The sequence below is a fragment of the Pipra filicauda genome, unplaced genomic scaffold (genome assembly GCF_003945595.2).
Source record: "Pipra filicauda isolate LSUMZ 115617 unplaced genomic scaffold, ASM394559v2 scaffold228_size1260155_pilon, whole genome shotgun sequence".
NCBI classification, from domain to species: Eukaryota; Metazoa; Chordata; class Aves; order Passeriformes; family Pipridae; genus Pipra; species Pipra filicauda.
Window position 1 is genome coordinate 1,183,638 of NW_024104341.1, and position 23,915 is coordinate 1,207,552.

General features: G+C 38.2%; 1 protein-coding gene across 6 annotated transcripts in view; it reads right to left on the reverse strand.

Annotated features, from left to right (window-relative positions):
• NFKB1 (nuclear factor kappa B subunit 1) overlaps nt 1-23,915 on the reverse strand; it is a 56,883-nt gene that overhangs the window by 28,865 nt on the left and 4,103 nt on the right. For 5 of the 6 annotated variants that reach the window (XM_027717873.2, XM_027717870.2, XM_039381514.1 and 2 more), the window contains 4 exons: nt 15,928-15,980; nt 14,719-14,803; nt 7,046-7,086; nt 4,464-4,562 (listed from right to left, as the gene is read on the reverse strand). In XM_027717873.2, the coding sequence (XP_027573674.2) occupies nt 4,464-4,562; nt 7,046-7,086; nt 14,719-14,803; nt 15,928-15,972 (270 nt within the window). In that variant the 5' untranslated portion in view covers nt 15,973-15,980. The remainder of the gene's footprint in view (nt 1-4,463; nt 4,563-7,045; nt 7,087-14,718; nt 14,804-15,927; nt 15,981-23,915) is intronic. The other variant, XM_027717871.2, reaches the window with a different exon arrangement.

Here is a 23,915-nt window from a genome sequence, read left to right on the forward strand (position 1 = left end):
CAAAAAGGTGGCTTTAAAAAAAATATTTTCGTTTTATCCCTCGCTACAAACAAGCCTTTCCCTGCTATAAAGCTCCTTTTTAAAGCACATCTTCAGCACTACATTCATTATGAGTAACATGGATGTTCTAGTATCACATCAGGAAAGTTCAAGACAATCCTTCATCAGCTGTAGAAACCACAGTGAAACCCGGAGGTAGGACTGCTGCACGTCAAGGACTTTCCAACCTCTGAAAGCAGAACACAGAACTGCAGTGGTAACCAGATTGCAATCTCCCCCGTTACTCAGCTCAGCATGATCTTTGTAGTCTCTCTCTCAGGGGGAAAACAAAAGGGTTCTTAAAACATAATACCTTATGTAGGTCATTAGGCAAGAAAGGACTATTTTTGTCAACCAGTCTGATGTCCTATGTTGCAAAGGCTACAGAATGTCCCTGAACTGTCTCCTGCCTAAATTTCTTACAGACAGACTTTCCTACTTGATTTTGAGACATCCAGGGTATCTTGGTGCCCAGTAAAATAGTCTGAATGGTTAAATATCCTTATGTACCATAAATTAAGTCTGAAATAATTTTCCCATGTCCTTGAATAATGCCACAATTTCAGAATAATTTGAAATTTATTCTGGCATTAAGGTATATATTAAGGTATATATTCTGGTATTAAGTAACTATCACCTTTTATGTACGAACTTAAAAAGCACTGTCAAAGGCATTAAAAGGTAGAAGGTATGTTACAATGCTGAATATCTATATAATCACAGGGATTATGGTGTTGACAAAAAAACATATACTCAGCATGGGAGGGAGATAGCATGTGAGTGCTGTATGGCTCAAAATGAGAGTTGTGATAAAAAAAAAATCACCTTCTAATCTTCAAATTAAAGATGAAGCAAAAAAAGAAAATAAGGAGTTCCTGGGAAGAGTATAGCTGTAATACTCGATTATATCCTGTACTGAAGCAGCATTCAATTGATCTGATAAAGTTAAAATGCTGTAGGCTCACACTTATCTGCTGTTTCTGTGTGAGAGATTTGTCTGAAAGATGAAAAGGACCCTGTGAATTTGAAGTTGAGTCAATTTCAAACCAAGAGTTGAAAGTTTTTTCAGTTATTTCCCATCATCCTGCAATCCAGACCCCAGCCAATTTTTATAGTTTCCGAAATTTTGCAAAAACTTTATAAGAATGTTTTCCTACTTCAAAGATGTTTCTTCCAGTTAAAGAAGAGAAACCAATCGGTCAACAACAGAAAGCAAATGATAGAAAAGACCATGTGAAACCTACAAAGCCAGCAACTACAAAAGCACCTATTTCTCTTTCTAATCACTCTAATCACACACACACAGCAACTCCACTATTTTCAGCCCATTTTCACACCTAAAACCGGATCAAGCACTTCAGTGTAAACCATGAGTATGTCCACACTAATAACAGTATGCAAGACCAAAACACACATGGTAAACATGTGAGGCCACTGGAAATCTTCTGTACAAGTTTTCTCACGTTTTTTTTCAAGTACGTAAAACCCAAGCAAATTATAAATAAAAAACGTAGTTAGTTAAGTAAGCTAGTGATAATATTTGATTTTCCAGTTTTATTCTGTCTTATACTATTGATTGTTTTTTTTCCCTGGACAAAAAGCTAATGACAAACAAGCAATTCAGAAGCTTTGATTTCAACTGTTCGAGACAGTAAAATTTTCCAGCATTGTGTTACTTGCACTAAGTGAATGAAAGTGAAATTTAAATGAAGCATTTTAGGTAGCCTTCTACTGCAATCATGAAATGTAACTCCATTATAACATATTAATTATCTATAACTTCTCTGCTCTCTATAATAACATGCAAAGTTGTATAGAATCCTCTGAATATGCAAGATGTTTTCTACATATTAGGATTACTAGCAAAGAAAGGGCTAAACAAAGGAATATAATTCCATAAACCATAAATGAATCCCCTTTTTATATTATAGAAAAATACTGCTGTTATCCAGACTCCATTTGTCAGGACTGTTCCATTAAAACAAGAGATTTTACATCAATTCCACCTTGCTGTCCAGGGTACATTTGATTTAAGTGTAAAGACTGGTACTGAAGAACTGCTACACTAACTCCTCACCTACACCATTTATGAATATACTATACAGGAAGTGGTAACACACATAATTAACTACCAAAACACCTTGCGTAGAGATATAGCAAAGTCTTCAAAACTCTAGTCTTTACATGAAAGATGCATCTTGATGTGTTCCAGCTTAACTACAAGCTAGTGATGGTGCAGGGAGAAAAAACAATGGTGAAGTCGGACAGCCCACATTATGCAAGAGGTCATATGACATAAATGTATTTTCTTTCGGCCTTCAATCGATAATCCTACGAAAACAGAGCAGGGAGGCTGCAATGCTTTTCAGTGCAATGACGATGTCTATTTTCAGGACATTCTATGGTAGCTACTGGTAAATTATATCAGTTTTCTGTGCAGAGTTGGCCAAGCAGAAAGCAGATCTGAATGTGAGTTGCACTGACCACATCATGGCCAAGGTTTAAAGATCTGTCACAAAGCCTCATTTTTTACAGCACAGCCAAAGCTCATGCTACTGTCCTTTCACTGCACTGTGATCAACTAATAATGGAGGTTTTATTGTGAAAACAGTGGCATAGGAGTAAAAAAACCAACCAAAACCATCAAAAAATCAAATCAAAACAAAAAACCCCAACACAACAAAAAATAGCAATCTTCAGCTGTGCTCCCCTCAGTTATGACAAGGTGAGCACACTGACAAAACACAGAAGAGACTTACAGGAAAAGGTGTGAAACACTTCAGTCTTTACTGGCACCACTTGAATCAAGAACAGGCACTAACAAGCAATGGCCTTGAGGAATTTACTTATTGTGTTCCCTTGCCAGCCTCTCCCAGCAGGTGTTGCCATGTGGGGATTTGTACTAGCAAAAAACCCAGATGCACACAGTAGGACGGGAGGGAGGGGAAGGGACATGTGTGTGTGTGGGGAAGCTTTAGATGAAATTCAAATCTGATGATCAATGAAATTAGAAGGTTTGATGGAAAGCCAAAGAACATTGTGCTTTCTAGTTTCCTGTATAACTCCTCATTGCATATCTCCTTGTCATGCTATTGTGTGACTTATCACATCTTTATAAAGTATCCCTTGCATTATTATCAATATACAATTAGATTGGAATCCAAGGACTGGGCTCAATTGAAGTAAATTATTTTATATCTGAACATACCAGTGAAATTTCATTCATTGGTTCATCATTACTGTCAAAATAGGAAAGAGGAAAGCAAGCAGATCATTTGCCTGGGCTAGTAATTTTTCATAGGAGTTTTGCAAGGCTATATGAAATCAGCTTTCCCACCTTCTCAATTTGCAAGACTAAGTGCCTAGGTTACCTCAGCCAATGCTGATTATTTTCCATTGAGTCATGCTTATACTGATTCTTATGGAGATGTAACTGTTCCAAACTCCAGCCTTTCCCAAGACCTGCAAATGAACTACACACATACTGAGGAGAGGCACGCACCGAGGTAGAGGTTGATTGTGTGCCACTCTTCCCTCCTCTTCTTTCCCCACAAAGGAGTAAGAGATAACACCAGAATTAAAATACACTAAGAAGTAACACCAGAATTAGAATACATTAACTGTGCGCCTCATGAGATAATCTGTAGTGCAATAGTTCAAAGACATAAGGTAAGAAGACCAAGACTTCCATTTAAGTTAAAAAATACTGAAAAGATGCAGTGTACATTTCCCCAACTTCCACAGAAAAGGAACTTGCTGCAAGAACCATAGGCAAAGACAGTTGTCCAATCCCAGAATGACTAATCACTAATATTCATATTATGCCTCCACAGAACATTCCTTTGATTAACATATTTGAATTTTTTCCAGAGGGGAAAAAAAAAAATCCACCAAAAGAGTTCAGCCAACACCTGAACATAACATTGTAACTATTAAAATGAGAAGTTTTAAGTTGACTGTAAAGGAATTAAGTTCTTAAGAACAGAGTATCCTAGAGGTATTGAATAAGCAGTAACATAAACAGGAAAAAATAGGAAAACTTGGTAAATAGCATCCCAGAGTGAAGTGGAATAACTAAGCAGCCTCATGCTTTGCAATAGACGTGGAGCAACTGAACAGCTCAGGTCTTGCTTCATGCTAAAACTGCACCGTAGGGAAGAGCTCCACTAGTCCGCACGAGGGCAGCGAGGTGGTTGGTGCAGGAAAGCTTACTGCCCAGCTGCTGGCAGATAAAAATGGTGCCAAAATAACCCCACAAATCTGAAGAAATCTTTATTTTCAAAATCAATCACATTTTGAAAGTTGGGACTGAAATGTAGTCACTCTTGAGTAATTTCATACAAATTTATGTTGCTATGCCGTAACTCTACACGTACATATGACACTTGTATTCAGTTCAGAAAATTAATGATTTATGTACTTACTTTGACCTGAGGGTAAGATTTTTTGTTCTTTTCACTAGAAGCACCAGGAAGTCCACCATGTGAAGGTCCTTCGCACACGTATCGAAAACGAAACCCCCTCTGCGGAAAGAAAGGAAAAGAAACTTGAAAGGCGTTCTGAAACAAAACCAAAAGAAAAATAGCACATGCACACATACAAACAAGACTTGCCCAAATGGAAAAGTTACAACTGTTCATCCCTGAAATGCTGAGTGCTGGTTAAAAAAGCACAACTGAACTGTAGCTCTGGAGAAACTGTTCTATTCTCTCTTACACACAGCAGCAATCTGAATTTTTTTCTTTCAGTTAAGATATTTTAAAGCAGAGATCTACTAATACTCTCAAAATAGGATAAAAACTAACATGCACAGAACACAAGAGCAGATACTCTCTCCCACGATTGCTGCTAGGCAGACGAAATTGAAGCCAGTAATAATGAAGTCCAAAGCATCATAAAGGAAAGAATAGGAATGAAACAGAAGAAATGCTTCTTCCTTCCGGGAAAAGTGTATGAAAGCTGTTATCTACCAGTGAAGTCCAGAAAGAGAACAAAAGCTTCAGTGGACTTTGGCTGGGTTTTCATCTCAGTTACATAAATAGACATCTGAATATACTTTAGAGAACTGTAGGATGTTGGCAACCAGTCCAGAGCACAGCTCTCCACTGATTCTGTTTTTATTTATAGCAAATAACATCCCGTTTACTTAACACAGTAATCTATAAGGCACAAGAGATGCAAATCTTAAGCAAGTGTATTTGGTAACTCTAACTCTACTTAACCATATATTTCATGTGGTCCCCAATTATCCATTCAGATCTACTCTCCAGTCCAGCAATTTCTGGCAAAATCTCCATCATCCCCAGATCCCAGTGTCTGTTCAAGTAGCACCAGTTAGTGTGGTAGCCTTTGTCAAGAGTCATTCAGCTTCTCTCTAATAGAAGACAACTCTGAATTCGAAGTCTATATTAGCTGAAAGCAAACAACACGATTTAAAACTACTCTGTAAACATTAGCTTCCAATACCTATCTTGCTAAAGTCTTTTCAGGTTAAGAACTTGTTTCCCAGGCAAATCTAAAGATCTGACTTTTTTTCAGATATTGCCTTCCCAAGGTGAACTGAGTGACCAAGAGTATGCAAGTGAAGTGCCCAGCTATGATGAGCTTGAGCTCAAGTTGTCCAAAAGGCAAAGCATCCTCTGCAGCCAGGACACAGGAGATGACCCAGTCTCTCTTCACCTTGATGCCTTCAAACCAGCAGACCCAGCAGTCACCTGTGTGGCTTTCCCCAGTCTATTTTCTTTGCTGTCCTAGCTATATTTTCACACACACAGTCTTACTCCCCTCATCTGTCTGTTCCAACAGTGATCCTAAGCTCAGCCCTCTGCTGATGAATCACCCTCATCACTGTGTTAAAAACCATTGCCCAGCTTGCCACATGGGTATTCCACAAGAGGAGCCACTTGCTGAGAAGTCACACATGGAAACAATGGTTTCTCCTTACCTACTGTATCCTGTCAGGCCCACCATACAAAGACATGGCCTGATTTGGAATGAACTAAAACAACAAGGAAGAGGCAGCATATTCCAAGAGTTCACAGTACACTGCTGTTTCACTTATGACTATGATGAAGAGTTCCTAACTCTGGATGTGTGCTCAAGCACAAAAATGTCTGCTGTGTGATTGAAACCATATTGGCCACTGCATCCTGCCAGGAAGACTGGATTGTGTTATGCTTCTGTAGAAGACCGAGAGGAGAGTGGGACAGCTTTTAGCCACCCTCTTCTCCTGTTTACTGAACAGCTCTGTAAGGTATGGTTTTCTGTAACTCATTGGGGCAGACAGGAAAGGTGCCTCCATACTGTAACAGCTTCAGGAAGAATCCTTGTAATTGCAGGTGCCACCAGCTAAAGGGGAACAGTACCCAGGCAATACTTCAGGGCAATCTTTACCCAGCAATCACTCTGTACATCAGCTGCACGAAAACTAACCAGTGAATTGGAATAACTTCTCTGCTGTCAGAAGAACATAAGTCAGTGTTTGCTACATAATCAGACAAAAAGTTACATTCAAGAACTTATCTTCATTTTTCTTGGATTATTCAAAACAGACAACCACAACAAAAGGAATCTCAAAGAACTGAATTTCTTTAACATGACAAAGCACAAGTCAAAAGTTCCTGTAAGTTGGGAACAGAGTGAAGTGTTTTTCTTTTTTCCTTCTTGTGTTTCAAGAAACATGAAACAAATCCTAAAAATTTTCCGTGTTTGGTCTGCTAGTTTATATTTCCAAATACTGGGGTCCTGCAAGAGTCATTTCTAAGATGTCACTTAGCAAGACATACTTTTAAAATCCTCAGGGTTTTTTTGTATTACGACACTCCCACAGAGACCCAAAGATGAAAACAAAACAAAACAGGCAACGATTTAACTACAAGAGTTAAAAATGCTCAAGTGTCACATTTGTTCTGAGAGTTCAGCCTTTTCTGTACTCTTTCTTTCTAGTCTTAAATTTATTCAAGGCTGAATGTAGTAATTCGTTTTCAAAATGTAGTCTTGTTCTTACCTGTTTTGGCTGTTCTATGATTTGAAGATATGGTCCATCTGCTAACATAAAAGAAAGAAAAGTATTAATAGAAATTATATTTTTATTACTATGACATATAAGTTGCAGGGGTACAATTACGTCCTTGAATGTCTTGAGATAAAATTTTTGAAAGCACCTAAGTCTCCTCAGAACTTTATTTTCAAGAAATAATTTAATCACTTGGCGGTCTGTCATTTCCAGCGTTCCTAGAGACCAGTGGAGTAAGAAGAGAAGGATTAACTCAAAAAAGTTAATTTTAGCTCAGAGGGCCTAAATGGGCAACTGATCACTCAGTTAAAATCTGCAACGGTGAATAAGAACAGGATCCTCCCCTCGTCACTGACAAGCAGCCTGGCCTTCTTGAGCTGAGGTTAACTTTTGTATTTAAACCCCTTGGGCTCTAAAGACTATACTCACAAGCTTTTGGCTTTAGGGCTTCCTACTGAATAGGTGCTTTCGAAAGTCTGGAGACAGCCAATGGGAAGCTCTGAGGTATGGGAATACAAGAGGAATTCAAGCTGCCTCAACATGCCCTAACAGTCAGAGCTGCTTTAAATAAAATCCTGGAACTGAGAAGACTAAACAATTTACATTCTTTTAATAATTTCAGATACACTTCTAAATATACTGTTCTGCTGTGCCTCTAAAAACACTGAATGCACTCAATTTGCTTAGAGATGGAGACTCTCTATTGAGATCCATCTTGATCATGGTGCCAATACAGAGGATTATGTTCTACTAAAATTCTACTTACATCTTTTAAAGACGGCTTCCTTAAACAACTTTCAGTCTCGTACGGTGGTTAACTTTATACTATAAACCTCATTTAAAATTCACCAGTTTAAATGGTCTTGGAGCAGACCCTAAATCCAATGAGAATTCAGTGTCACCTGAGTTAAGAATTCATCATCTGATCAAAGCTTAGCTCCAGCTCTGACCATTTAGATTATTTACATCAAGAAGGAAAGCTCTCTAGGTGGATGGCTGTGAAATACCTCTTCAAATGCAAGCCACTCAGGAGTCTGAAAACAACAGTTCCAAGAGGTGTGATTTCTTCCCTGCCTCTTGCTAAACAGACAAGAAGATTTGCATTTCAATGCTAAAAAAATCAGTTGTTTTCAAAGTAGATTCCAAACAACAGCTTCACTGTGAATACCTACATAATATTTTGCCAGCCATATTCCTGTCGGAATTACGTATCACCACTTCTACTCTATTAACGCTGAGGAATCAAGCAAGCTCACTGGGACACACGACTCCTCCAAAGCAGACAAGGCACAGCGATGTGGCAGAGCCAGCAAGCACACAAAGCATTCCATGCCCTGCCACATCCAGGTGAACATCCTCTGAACAACTGCACCATCTGCAAGTACCACACCAACTACATACTTGCATCAACTTTTATTTGCCAATAAGCCCAATGTTTAGCAATAATTAAAACCAGCAAGGGATTAATTAACGTATGTTTTGTAGTATGACTACATGCATCCATCTCAGCTCCTCAGTACTACTTCATTATAATAAAATAGACCTTCATGCCTTTGGTCAGCACAGGTCTTAACTGAACAAGCTTCTCTCAACATGGAAGTTGTGATAAATACACCAGTGGATGAAATCAGTGTTCTACTGCTGCAGTTAGCTGACTCAGCCACTGAATTTTCTTCATGCCAAAGTTATAATGCAAATGTCAGTCACAACAATTTCACATATAAAGATAACTTATTTCCTAAGGCAAACATTTGTCCTTTCATATGTAAAAGTAAACTTGAAGTCATGCAAAAAATTGCCTCAAGACCATATACACACGACCTTACATCAGAAAGCATGAAAAAGTTTGGACCTCAACTTTAAAAGATGTAGAGTAATATTTAGCTTTGGTCTTATGTTTCAACTTTTGTCTGTAACAGGGTCAAGAGGAACTGAGTTGGGTTTAAGCAATATATCAGCACTTAAATTTAAGACCTCTGTTCATAGACCTCTAACCCTCCTCATGCTTTAGGCATCTGAAATTTTATACTTTAACAATCCAGAAGCCTTGTATTTTCTGGGCACTGGCAGAAACAATGCACCTAAAATACAACTGTGTAGTTCAACATTCAACCAAGCCTTGAGGGCAAGACCTGCAAAGTAATTGTTCTTTGGCTGTTCTCCTCTTAGGAATTCATTTTCTAGGCATACACATTGGATTAGTATCCACACAAAGTACTATCCCTTTCTCTCAAACATTAGCCAGAAAAGGAAGCGTTCTTATCCTATGGCTAAGTGGCTGCAGAAGTCCCCCAGGATGCAGCAGATCCAAGTTTCAATTTTTCCTCAGCATAAGGAAATGCAAATTCCTAAGAGAGGAATATACACTATCTTGGCATATTGGAAAGCTCAAAGGAAATTGTTTACACCACTGAAATGGTTTGACCTTGCACAACACTTGTGAAAACTCAGGGAAATTAAAACCTTGGGACTGTGGTTCTTCTTCCCCCTTGGAAAAAAGTTTATAAAAAGTTGACAAAGATATGACAAATAAATAAAAATCTTACATACTAACACTAGGAAAGTGCAAAAAGATGCAGTGCAAATGTGCAAAGGCAAACTAGATGGCTGTTATCATTAATCATATTATATAAATCATATACCAATGTATTTAAAACACAGTTTTGTGAGGTCTTATTTTAACCCTTGGGTTTTGCGACTAAACATTTTCTTTTACAGTGAGTAAGTAATTTTCTAGCATAGCATCTGAACCAGACCCAAATAACAGTAGAGTGCAATGCCCTTAATTACACCTGACATGCTATTTAAAAATTAAGCAGCAATGTTCAAGAAAACATACAAGCATAAATGGCATATAATTTTGATCATAGAAAGGATTTTACCCCATGAAAAGTCTCATACAACTGTCTTCACTAAATTCTGAATACTTCCCAGAAGTACATTCGACAGCCTAACATCGGCTATGTGTGGTTCCTTCTTTCACTCATAATTTCCCACGGAAAAAAAAAAGACATTTAGTGTTTTGCACAGGGAAGCTTTTAATATTTCGTTTCTATTACTAGGCATGTCTGGTCTAAGCAGACAGAGAGCAGGAACCTGAAGATAAACACCTTGTAAGAGAAACTAATAATGACGAGATTTGTGATGATTTTTTGCACCTCCGTTGTAGCCTGGAAGGTTGATTGCTTCACATTCTTGTTAACAAGCAACCCCCTTTCAAATGTTAAACAACCACAAGAAGGAACACTATCTAATGCATAGCTTAAGTTCTACTTTTGCCCTACAGAGAGGCTGGAGGCACACAGTCATGGAGCTGGCCTTCACACAGGGATCACTCTCATGGTTGCCAAGAGCCAAGTTCTGACACGAGCACTCTTCAATTTGCCTGGCATTGCTGCAGCCAGGAGGGCCAAGAACTGTAACTAAAACATGCAGTCCTCCAGCACGGAGGGGCTTTGGTGCAGACTGCCACATCTTGGGTATGCTTCAGGGCTTCTTTTTCTATCTCCCCACCTCGGTTGCCACAGACCAACTTGCATCCCGCTGCCTCACCTCCAGCCTGAGTCACAGTCCCACTTCCCCACGTCTTCTTCAACTGCTAAGTTTCTTCATTTTCCTTCCTGCCTGAGTCAGAGGTCCTCCTGCCTCCTGACACTCCCACCACTTACATTCTTTCTTCCTCTTGACAGGCCTCACCCTACACACACACTTCCAAAGGAGCACCCATCTTAGGCTCCCTCTTGATTCCTTCTTCCCACCGTAACAAAAATCAAGGAAAAAGGGATCTGTAAGGTTGGTGGGATATGTCTGCAAGCCTGGCAGCACTGTTGGACTAGTGAGGTCCTTTATCTAACAGCTTAGCTAGTACCTGAAGCCATTCAATTTAACCTGCAACCAGCTGTGGAAAAGTCTCCCGCTTACCTTCTCTCTGCTTGTGGATCTCCCAGAATGGGCATTTCACCCTCATAATTGCTGTTATAGAATGGACATGGATGAAAACACTCACGGCCTCTAGGTTTTGATTGTTAAATCCTACACCAACCCTCTTGTGTCCATCCTGGCACTGGTACCTTGCTGCTAAAAGCTCAGACTCAAGACCTAGTGCCTTATCCTTCCTGAACGCCTGTTGTAGCATTTGCACGTCCTCCCTGTCAGGGATTCACCTGCACAAGAACACACTCTCCAATCTCAACTCTTCAGTGTTCAAAGCATGATGTTTAAAGCAAGCAGCACATGCGCTTTGCTTAACCTCTTCCCTCACTTCACTCTTCAAAACACAAGCACAGAAGATCTAGAAAGAACACCAGAAACAGTATGCAAGTCTGTTCAAGCTTCTGAGGGCTAGGGCCACTGCCTGGGACAGGGAAAAGGAACACCCATTTCGGTTTTGGTAATGGTTGGGCTTCCTTGAATCTCTAACTGTATCTCTCCCTGAAAAAATATGAAATAAAGTTTTTTTAAGCACCTTCTTTTTCCCTCTATGCCCTTCTCATTTCTGAACAGCAAGCATCACACAGAGTTGGACAGAGGAGGTTAAAGAAATACCAGAAAACTAATTTTAGCAGACTCCAGGCAATAATGTTCAGCTCCTGATGGCCCTGCTTCAACTTCAAAGGTTTAAAAACACACCACTTAATGCCGAGAGCTAGTTAGATCAGAGCCCCTAGAACACAAAACAATTAACCAGTTCCTGGAACCACCTCTAACTGGCACACGGATTGCTGTGTTCCATGGTTGTAGATGACTTTGTATAATCAGGAGCAAGTAAGAAACATCCCAAATTATAAACCACTTTGCCCACAACTCTGCCCATTTCCTCTCCAACATAAGGCATCGCTTTGTCTCTCCACTACACAATGGACATCCCATTGATGTGTATCTGCTTTCACACTGTCTAAACATGCCATGGATAATGCTCCCTCCATCCCTGATGCCACTGAGGTTCAGTACCTAACTCTGAAAGGCAGGATACTTCCCAATGAGCCAAAGAAGAGGCTGACTTTGTGACATACTGGCTGTGCTGGTGGTGTTGTTTCAAACACACAGCTCCATCCTGTAACTTGCACTGTTATGGCACTTGTTATAGATCCATCTCTTTTCCACCAAATGCACACAGAGACTACTCTTTCTAGACATAGATGCAAATGTAGAACTTGAACCACGTAATTATCTTCTACAGCTTTAGAGATAAAATAACAAATCCTAATTTTTATTTAAAGCTGGCATACATGAGAGAGAAAAAGAAGTGAGCAAAGACACTTGAGAACTAACAATGTCATTGAGAAAATCATTGTCCCAACATCTCAAAGGTTTTCTACTATTACTGTAAATATTAACATTAACAGCAGAATGTTTATCATCAGAAAGTCCCCAAATTCCCTAGCTATTTGTTGATTCAGGTACACTGGCATGATATGGCAATCCATGGTTATATATTAAACCTGTCTGCCAATGTAATAGGTCTGACACTGTGCATTTATGAATGCACAGACTGAAAGATCATACAACCGTCCTAGAAAAAAACCTTTTAGAACATTTATTTCACTCTTTCCATATCTCAGCTGAAGTATTCCTGGAAAATCCCACATGAATTTTTAACTAACCTCGCTGTGTAGAAAGATATCATTAATTAGTCCCTGCTTGGAAACCACTGAAGCAGATTAAATAAATTATTATATTATCTTACAACTGAAAAGTTAGTCCATAATAACAACACGGCATAGTTTTAAGCAGGGGAGGAAGTAAGCAATACAGTGATACTACTCAAGAAGCAAACTGACTATGGCATCATTAGATGCTGTCAAGCTTTTCTAAATCTTAACTTTTTGTTTGCAATAATCTGAAATGCAGGATTCTTAACTGAATCCTATTTTGTATACAGGGAACTAAGCAGCTATAGTGCAGCAGTAGACAAGAGCAGTGGCACATATAAAAAAAAGGCCTTTTTCTAAGCAATTTTGTAAATTAAGGACTAAACTAGACTTAGCTCAGTAAGAGTTTTCTGTGACTGCAGAACTCAATGAATCCTTGACTCCCTGACACGGTTTTGAAAACACCTGTTTTCTACTTTAGACAGGACATAGATACCTGGAAGTAAGTTTTATATAAATGAATAATTGGTATGGAAGGAATGATCTGGCATGAGGGGTATAGAGTACACTTAAAAGGTACATGTAAGAGAGCTCCTTATGGGGAAATTTCCATAACCTTATTTGTTCCACAGAAACTCTGGGAAGACAGCGAAAAAAATCTCTTGGTATACAATGCAAAAGCTATTTAATCCTACACAGATGAGTCTTAGAGAATAATTTTATCTGTCTTAATAAAACCACATTGCAAACAAATGATTGCAACAATTATTTGTTGGATGTTTGTCCATATTCGTCAAGAGCTTTGCTCATCAGAACATTGTATCTTGAAACAAAATTATGTGTACCATATGAGTTTCTTGATCCTTTCTTCCTGCTACTCAGTCCAGAAAAGTAAAGCATGGTTCAATCAAGGAAACACTAAAACAGTAAGCATGCCTTCATTTTTATTTTAAAGTCAGCATTTATTGTTATTTCAGGGTGGAATTTTCCCTACAAAGGAAAATGCTAAATGTTTATTTCATTTTACCCTTTATACCTTCACTGCTGTCAAGTGTATCAAATATTGCAAGCAGAAGTGGTTTTCACTTTCAACAAACAAAAGTAATTTGTAATACAGAAGATACTAGCTACATCCTGATACAACAGTCAAATAGATAACAACAGAAACTTGTCCTGTTAAAAGACATTAATAGCTATATTGGAGATATATATATTGAAAAAAACCCACATAAGCTTAAATAAAATTTTATTTCCTTCTTCCTTTCATATCAGCTATTCCAATAAACTAAGCAGGAAAAAAGAATTTTCCCAATTCATGCAAGAAGTAATATTAATATAGAAATTTAATAAGCAAAACCAGACTAAGGTTGATCAAGCAGTTAATACTGACTGAGCTACAATGGGCTTGTATTTGTTATTACTGTTCTTGAACCATACTGTAAGAGCTGCATATCAGACCTCTGCAGAATGCTATTTGTTTATTTTCAGCAGTTTGTTGCAAAATTTGACTCTGAACTTTTAAACGAGTGTTATTATTCAGGAAATTGTCAGGTACTTCTTATACCACACTGCCACTTTACAGGAAACAGAGAAGTCACAGAGAAGGAAAAACACAGGAAGTTAATATTCTCTACATTTTACTAGTGAAAAACAAACACCTTAAGAACTACTACAACAACTGAAAGTGTTCAAAAGGAAAAGACGTGCAACCTGGCAATATAAACAGGTAGGTCACCGAAGGCACAAATTTAGAAAAAACCCAATACAAAATAATTCATAAAATCAGATCACTCAAAGCTCTTTGGTCACTGTTCTGGTTTGAGCTGGGAAACTTGTTGAAACTTTCAGTTTCTGTACAAGCCAAAAGAGAATCAGATTTGCCTCACTGCTGAAAGTTTCATGTGGGTAAGAAAGAGATGCAAAAAGATGTAAAAAAAAAATCTAGTTGACAACTTTGCAATCTAGTATTATGAAAGACTGAAAAAAAAAAGCCTCTGAAAAGAACTTTACAAAAGGAAACAAACAGGAATAATCAGCAGGACAACAGCACCATTAAATACTAATGGTTCTTACCTGTTCGGATTGGTAAGTCTGAAGGGATGTAATTTGTACTATTAAATAATGCATTCATTCCCATGAACTGATCCATTGCAAACATCTACATTGAAAGAAAATATACTCTTCATTACTACATGTATACATAATTGCATAAAGCATCTATCAGCAAAGAATTTCAAAGTTCTCTGCAGATATTGAGACTGCAAACACTTTGTTGAATTACATGAACATCTTATAGCTAATTTATTTTTACTGGCAACAGCAGTGCAAGTAGAGCTGATAGCACTGCCCCAAGTTCCACCACTATCATGAGACCGCACCGACCTCAGCACAGTTTGTAAACGTGCATTTTGCTTACATGCGCTAACAACTATATATTCAAAAGAGCTTATACAGTAAATTTTGAAAATCTGACACTAGATGTCTTGCCCAAGGCCTTGCTGAGAACCTGTGAGTTTTCATTTTCACTTCTCTGATTAAACCTCACCAGACTACATTCCTTATGTAAATATATTGACAAGGTCTAATGCAAGAAACAGTATACCCAGGTTAAAGTTTAATTTATTTTTTTTTTTAACACTGACATATCTTTAACTCACTGTAATTGTTGTCAGGTATAAATCTACTTCCAAAGTGGAGCAAGCATAAAGGAGAAAGTACTTGCTCTTTGAAAATTAGGGTGAGTAGAAATGATCTGTTCTTTCTTTAAACTTTTCACCCAAGCACCATTTTCACAGTTCAGATCTAATGAGATCAGGAAGACCTGATAAGAGTTATGCCTACCAATCTGTATGAGTGAAGGAACATTTTACTCATCTATGTCAATGCAAATATCATAAAAAATTACACAAAAAGACCTTCTATGGCATAAGGGGTTTTATTTTCAGAAAAAGTCCACTGTCTACCACAGCAGAAACTTCACAGTAAGTGTCACAGGCAGGCAGGGCATAAAAATAAATAATTTTTCCAAATGCTTATTTCAGCAGGTCTAGCTTTCCTTTACATTTCAACCATTTAACTAGTGGCAAGGCACTTTACAGATCACATAAAAATCACCTTAGGGAAAAAAAAACTAGATTTCCCCAAATCTGACTTCTTCAGTGCAAAATGCTTTGATATGTCCATGTTGTTAAGCCTAGAAAATGACAGGACAGTATGAGATAAAACCTAAACAGAGAGCTAGAAGAGGATACAGGTATACTGAAAACATACAAATCCACTTACTTGAGGATCAGATACTCCCATAATATAGGAATCTTCTCCTGCCATTTTAAGTCCTGAAACACAAAACCATGATTAAAACTCTATTTTTTTTTTCAATGTACAGCAGTAGAGAAACCTAGAAAATGTTAAAAGCCCCATCTCTGAAACTTCTTATTTTACTCATCACATTATGATTTTTAAAATACTTTCAAAATTCCTCAGGATTTGGAAGGGACAATGTAAGGACAGGATAGGTTACAGCTGGGATTTTCCACTGCATGCTCTCAAGTAACTAAAAATTAATATTTAAGTCCTGAAGTCAAAATTTCTTCAGGAATTAATTAGTTTCTGTCTTTCCTCTGACTATTCTGTAATTAAGACTTTAGGCAAAATCATTACCATACTCTAGCAAAAGCAGGACTCTGCATTCTTACACAATAAAAAGAGCATTCTGAGCATTCATGAATGAACCAGAACGGTTTTCTTGTGAAGTATTGCTAAATGCAAGACAAAGATACCCAAGGAAGAACATCCAATATTTTTTACATTTTATAAATACAAACAGGAGTCAAATATTGACTAATTTTGGACACCATTAATTCCAGCAGTCCACAAGTGCTTAGCACCCACAACGACAGAGTGCTGACAATGACAATTATGGATGTACAGCATTCCCAACCCTCTGTCATAGGTTTACATGTAAATGCTGGACACTGGGAAAGTTTAGGATAGCTTAGTTTTTCAGGGGCCAGTAGTGAAGGGCCAGGAGCAGAGCCTGTGAATTTGCTTAGGAATTTATAAGGTCTATTAGAAAATATTAGTGTTATTTCCTCTAATGTAGATGTTACTGAAAGAATTTTAATTTCACCTATGTTGATCTCACTAAATAAGGCTCTTCAAGGGAACATCTGAAAATAACTGTATGACTATGTCAAGAGGCTCATGTCTGCATGCAAGCAGACACTAAATAAGGTTAATAACTAACAGAAGTCAGAAACATGTCACTGGCCCTCATATTCCACCACAATGAACATGAGCCACGTTTTCCAGCAAAGCAAAGTGAACTATGAAAACTATTGCACTAGGAAGGAGAGTTGCAAACGATCAGTAAATCAGTAAAGAAAAACTGAGTCACCATGTACCTTCTACAGCAACTAGAAAGGCAAGTATCAATATGAAAATTGGAATACTTAGGTACTTCACTTTGATGGAGACTCAGCTCATTAACAAGCTCCAAAGCCAACATATAGGCACCCATCCCACACAAACTAGAAAATGGGAAAAAAAAATAAAATAGAGAAATAGAGAAATACTTAATACACAGATGACTTTCAGGAAAAGGAGGTTCATGTGGATAAAATTATTTTTGACTCTACAAAGTAAAAAGTACACACCTGACCATAATTCAGTTTTAGAGAGAAATATTTACTGGGTAATATTTATTTGTAGTATTTGAGCAAACATCAAATAACTGGTCATAAGATTTCAGCCAAAAATTAGTAACAGATAGAACAAGCAGCCAATGTCACCCATGCTGTACTTTATCACCCAACACATCAGGATTTGAGCAATATGAAAAATACCAGTCAATCACATTATTTCACAGGCACATTCACAAAACATTATTTTCATCAACAACCTGTTATCGTTATTATTAATCTTTATGGACAAAGTTGACATAGAATGCATAAAAACCCCTCAGCATACAACAAAATTTGCTAAGATGTTTTTGTTTGACTTCTGTTCCATAGAAATAAAATAATCATCATTGCCAACTGACATACTGAAATCACTGAAACAACTGTAATTTAGTTTTTGTCAAACAGTTCCCAGTGAAAAGTGTCAGTATTACAGAAAACAATCTGAATATCTCAATAGCCAACATTATTTACAAAGCATCAGAAAATACTAACCCTGTTGATGCACCCTGCTTAGGTAACTGAGTACAAATGCCATGTTTCTTCTGCATAAACAGAATAAAAACTGGTCTTGTTTTGTGATCTCAGATTTAAACACTTACTATTTCATGAGTCACATATGCAAAACTGTGTTCAAAAATACCTACCCAGACAACACAGCAAATGTCCTTGTTCAAAAAAAAATATTCTGAGGAGCTAATGTGAATAGCATCTGCCTACTTGCCTGTTTGCTAAATGTATAATTTGCAAAACTTCCAAAGCAAGCATCGCACAGCTTCTTCTGCAAGCCCAATAGGACAAATTTAACAGTATGTTCTATTGCCTTTGCCCTATTCTAGTTTCTCAGACTGCACCACTCTCCCTGCAGCAGAACTCTGTGAGAACAGCAGTTCTCACATCTGCTATGCTTCCTGGTCACATCTACAGTTCTACATTACATGACTTTCCAACAAAGCGGAAAAATATCGCAGAGGCAGTATTTCTGAAAACTTTTCATTTTAGGTACTTTGATGTAAAAATTAAAATCCATACAGAAATAAAATCTATGTCTATCTGAATTTCACCTTATGAATGCAGTAATTTCTGCCTTTTTAGCTGATGCAGTGAACAATGTCATGACAGGAAAACAGAAACTATTACATATGTCCCCACTGCAGTACTACATTCAGCTCTGGGGTCCTCAGCACAAGAAGGACATGGACATGTTGGAGCAAGTCCAAGGGAGGGTCACAAAGATGCTCACAGGGCTGGGACACCTCTGCTCTGCAGACCAGCTGAGAGGGTTGCAGCTGTTCACCCTGGAGAAGACTCCAGGGAGACCTTACAGCACCTTCCAAGTACCTAGAGAGGGTCTACAGGAAAGCTGGAGAGGACTTTTTACGAGGGTATGTAGTGATGAGGCAAGGGGAAATGGTTTTAAACCAGGTTTACATCAGATAGAAGGAATAAATTCTTCACTTAGGAGGGTGGTGAGACACTGGCACAGTTTGCTCAGAGAAGGTGTGGATGCCCCAGCCCTGGAAGTGTTCAAGGCCAGGTTGGATAGGCTTTGAGCAATCTGGTCTAGTGGGAGGTGTCCCTGCCTATGATGCAGGGGGGTTAGAACTAGATGATCCTTGAGGTCCCTTCCAACCCAAACTATTCTATGATTCTATGAACATTACAATTGGAAGCAGCAAAGCAACTACCTACATATTGCGGGTATGTACTAATGAATGTCTAACCAGGTGTTAAACACAGTCTCTCTTGCATCAACAGCACAGGCTGCTGTTACTTGAGATCTTTCGTGTTCAACAGTCAGCTGCAGTGTTTGGAGGGGGAAGGTTAAAGATTTTCTCTCAGGCCTGAATGCTAAACTAGTTTATTATAAACAGATTATGATTTAGATGTGCAAATATACATCTTTGTGTATGTGAACTGACACTTGATTGCCTTTTCAGGGCCTAGACAAAGATTAACCCAGCAGTTTCAAATGACCCTTCTAAATGACTGAAAATACCCTCAGTTTCACTGTTTTGTCCTCTTCAAAGCCAAAAAAACAACAAAGATGTTCTGGGACCCCTACCTCCAAACTAGAACTTGTTTCCTTAGGATTTATTTAGTTAACGAATCTCCACACTTCCTCTTCTTACACGAAAATTGGTGCAAATCCAGAGTTGATAACGATCAAAAAGTGAAAAAGACGCTTGCAGAAAAACAGTCCCTAGCATTAATTGTGTGACTTTTAATTGGCCTCTCCCCTTACTGCTCCATTTCTGCACTCCTTTCCTACATGCATCAAATGGTAAGATTAGCATCTACCTCGTGTAGCTTTGTTCATTCTCTCCCTACATGAGCTGCCACCTCTATGAGGCAGAGACTGCCACCTCTCTCTCATTGGAAGATGACTCAATTAAAATTGTTTTGTGGAAGTTCATGTTATTATATATGCCCACTTCCTGCATAATCTCCAATTCCCACAAGTTGTATTGCACACTTGCATCTACAATAAAAAAATGCCCCAACATCTGCAGACCACAGGCAACCACAGCAGTCTCCACCCTGGAGATTGTCTGAAGTCTTTCAGATAACAAGGCTCAGGAAACAAAACATTTCAATTCACAGTATTTTTAAGTGTGAAAATTTAAAGGCGGTGAAGCAACTTCATTTAGCTCCTAGTGCAATGGGAAAATGTAAAATCCAGCTAAACTTGCCCAAAACCACACAGCTGTACATACTGAGGGTGTGTACGTGTGTGCATATGCGTACATGTGCAGTATTCCTTTCTCCTCACAGCAGGTCAATTGCCACTTTGAAAAAGGTTTAAAAAGGGAGAAAAAACCCATCAACTAGGAAGTTGTACATACATACATTCCATATATATGGAAGACAATGGGGTTGCACCAAACAACCAAGCAAATAGAATGGCAGTAACTTCGCCATCACTCCTCTCCTCAGTAACCAAATGGCACAAGGTACAAGTAGGCATAGCTGGAAGAACATGACTTCATTTATTGCATTCTGAATAATTGTTTTAAAGCTTCAAAAGGATCAGGCATTTAAAATGGAAACAACATAATTAACATAGGAATGCTCTCATCCAGGAACAAGAATTCTCATTGCTGTTTATCCCAATAATTTGATTTCAGAGCTCTTCCCTGTTCTCCAGCATGCATTGTGTTCACCTTTTAAAAACCAAGACAACTTTCCCTATCCAATTTTTTTCAGCCCTCCTGACTTATCAGAGTCCAGATCCTTCCCTCTACTTCTCTTCAACTTTCCAGCCTGAATTTAAAGCATGAGGTAAACCCTTGTCCTCTTTGATACCAGCATCCAATAAAATCCCTACAAACTTGGAATGGGACTTCCTATTACCTTTCTACAGACAATCATAGAATCATAGAATAGATTGGGTTGGAAAAGACCTCCAAGATCATCAAGTCCAACCCCTGATCCAACTCCAATTACTATATCATGGCACTAAGGGCCACGTCCAATCTCTTTTTAAAAACCTCCAGGGATGGTGAATCCACCACCTCTCTGGGTAGGCCGTTCCAATGCCTGATAACCCTCTCTGTAAAGAATTTCTTCCTAACATCTAACCTAAACCTCCCCTGGCAGAGCTTGAGCCCATGTCCCCTTGTCCTACTGTTGGTTGCCTGGGAGAAGAGACCAACCCCCGCCTGGCTACAACCTCCCTTCAGGTAGTTGAAGAGAGTGATGAGGTCACCTCTGAGCCTTCTCTTCTCCAGACTAAACAGTCCCAGCTCCCTCAGCCTCTCCTCATAGGACTTGTGCTCAAGTCCCTTCACCAGTTTCGTTGCTCTTCTCTGGACCCGCTCCAGCACCTCAATATCCTTCCTGAACTGAGGGACCCAGTGCTGAACACAATACTCAAGGTGTGGCCTCACCAACGCAGAGTACAGGGGAAGGATCACTTCCCTGCTCCTGCTGGCCACACTGTTCCTGATCCAGGCCAGGATGCCATTGGCCTTCTTGGCCACCTGGGCACACTGCTGGCAATCATGATCTTTATTACCCACTCCATTGCACTTGTGAACTGGAATTAGTCTGATGGTTTAAATAAATTTCTTCATTGAAGAACATTCATCGCTTACTTTCCGAGATGTTTTACATCAACCTGTTCTCACCTTTCAAGGCTGGGATTCAGAAAGCAAGCCTCAAGGTGAGAAACTCAACTACTATACTTCAACTGACCTGATATACAGAAAGAACAATACTTCCTGAAAGTATTCTAGCAGTGCTTTTTCTCTTTAACTTGGCTTTCATTGTAATTTACCTGTTAAAAATAAACTTAACTGAACACTGAATGAAAGTAATGAAATCCACTGTGGTTATGTTCTTAGCCTGTTTATTTTGCTTACTAAAAATAGAGAGGAATGAGGATGAAAAAAAAGCAAAGACATTCGTGCTTTATATATTATATTGAATGTATATTTTTGCTACATCAGGGCTATAAAACATGGCAGACTATGTGACTGCAGAGAACTATGTTTTTAGGAACAGCACCTAGAAATACTGAGGTAGAAACAGTAACTGCTGTATTGTACAGTCTCTACCATGTCTTTTACCTGGCATTGTTTACTTAACTTTAAGTGGCAACTATTTATCCTTGAGCCTCACTCTCCTACCCTTTGCAAAACATAATCTGTACCTGTATAGAGACAATTGTTCTAGAGACCAAAATTTCCCAAACAGAGATGCTGGGAAAAAGTATTGTGCAATAGAGACTTGGAATTGCTAGGTCAGTGAGGGAAGGAGGACAAGAGCTGCTGAGATGATTTTGGCTAGAGGCCAGAGCATGCTGCCCTGACAGATCTGAGATACTGATCCAAGCTGTTTAGTCTCAAGCCTTCACCACCACAGTCCCTTCAAAGTCACGACACTGCCCACTCCTTTTCAATGCATGGCCTTTTCACCCTGCTTCTGGCCACCTCTTCAATTCATCCAGCACTTCATTTCCTTTGAACTCAGTTATTTTTCCCAGAATGCCAGAAGTACAGCTCCAGAGCAGAAACCATTTTATTCAAAGTAAGAGGTGATAAACAACTAAAGTATTATGTATTATATGAAGTAAATAGAACCAAAATATAAGGTAACATCATGCATACTGTCACCCACAATATTGGCATAAATATCTTTAGCACAAATGGGAAAGAAAAACATGCTAAACACAAGAAGAGATTGCTAACTTGCTCAGGTTGACAAGAAGCCCCATCGACTATGTTATTTTGAAGAAGTTTTAACTCAGTAATGAAACAGATTTGAAATTTGCCTTTAAATGTTATATGTTTACTACTATTTCTTCTCCCATCTATGACTTCAATACCTGGGGCTGAAGGGAGCTGTTTTAAGGAAACTGTATTCTCAGTATACAACTCAACAGTGCTCAATTTCCGCTAAAGCAGCAAAAGGAAGTTGTATTTTTACATTCCTTCAGGTACTACAAAGACGTGTAATCGTTCAATAAAGATTTGAGTGTAATTTCTCAGTATGCAAGTAAGGAAAAGTTTGTGCAGAGAGACATTTTTATCAAAGATTCTACTTTCCTCTGCAGACTTTTTCTTATCCTGTTAACAATCTTATAGACTGTTGCATTTGCAATAACACTACATAACCCTAAATGACACTGTTTGTTTTTCTAATATAACAACACAAATTGCCTCCTCTTCTTAATAATTAAGCCTGTTTATTATTTCCTGTTGGGTGGGACCTGGCAGTTGTCTCTGTGTATTTTTAAAATTTAAAAATTGTTGAATTTAAATTTTTCAAATATTTTTAGTTGTGAGCAGATGCATTATTTGACAACAGTAGAAAAACTACAAAATATTTAGGAAATTAAATCAATCACAAATATTTAAGAGATTTCAGAAGTGTGATGCTCTAACTCAGAATTGCTGGGTGCAAAATTATTTTATGATTCAAAATCTAGAATCAAATTTATTACAGCAAATTTATTATTATTTGAAGAAAAAAAAATCATAGCATAAGAAAATTCAATTGGCAAAGAGTAACTGGACTACCTGAATGGTTGCTCTATTAACTATCTGTGCAAACAGAACTTTCGTTTCATTCCTTTCCCAAGTATCAAAGTAGTGAACCAGTATGTCAAGAGGAAACACTAAAATGCCATAAACATATAAACTGTTTTTCCATGATATTGTTGGAATAAAGTTAGAATGTTTTTGTTAAAACATATTCAAAGCAACTTAAACCAAAGGAATAAACAGTATTCAAATATATGGCAAGTATATTCTGGTACATGTATAATGCTAAGTATATGTAAAAATACTGAGGTTCAACACAGCAAAACAGTTCTAGTAACTACACTGCATTTTAGCCACATGGGGTGTTACTACTACTTGAACTAAACTGAATATCATGTTAAAATGCTGTTACTTTTCCTACAGATCAGAAAAAAGACTGACATGTTCTCTACAAATAGTTCTATTTCATACAGAAGTTGTTCATCAGTCAAGTTTGAATTAACAAGCCACATATACCCATTTCATAAGCCTTAAGTGTCATGAATCATCAATATTAAACTGCAAAGTTTTCCTTTTTTTTTTTTTTGGGGGGGGCGGGGGAGAG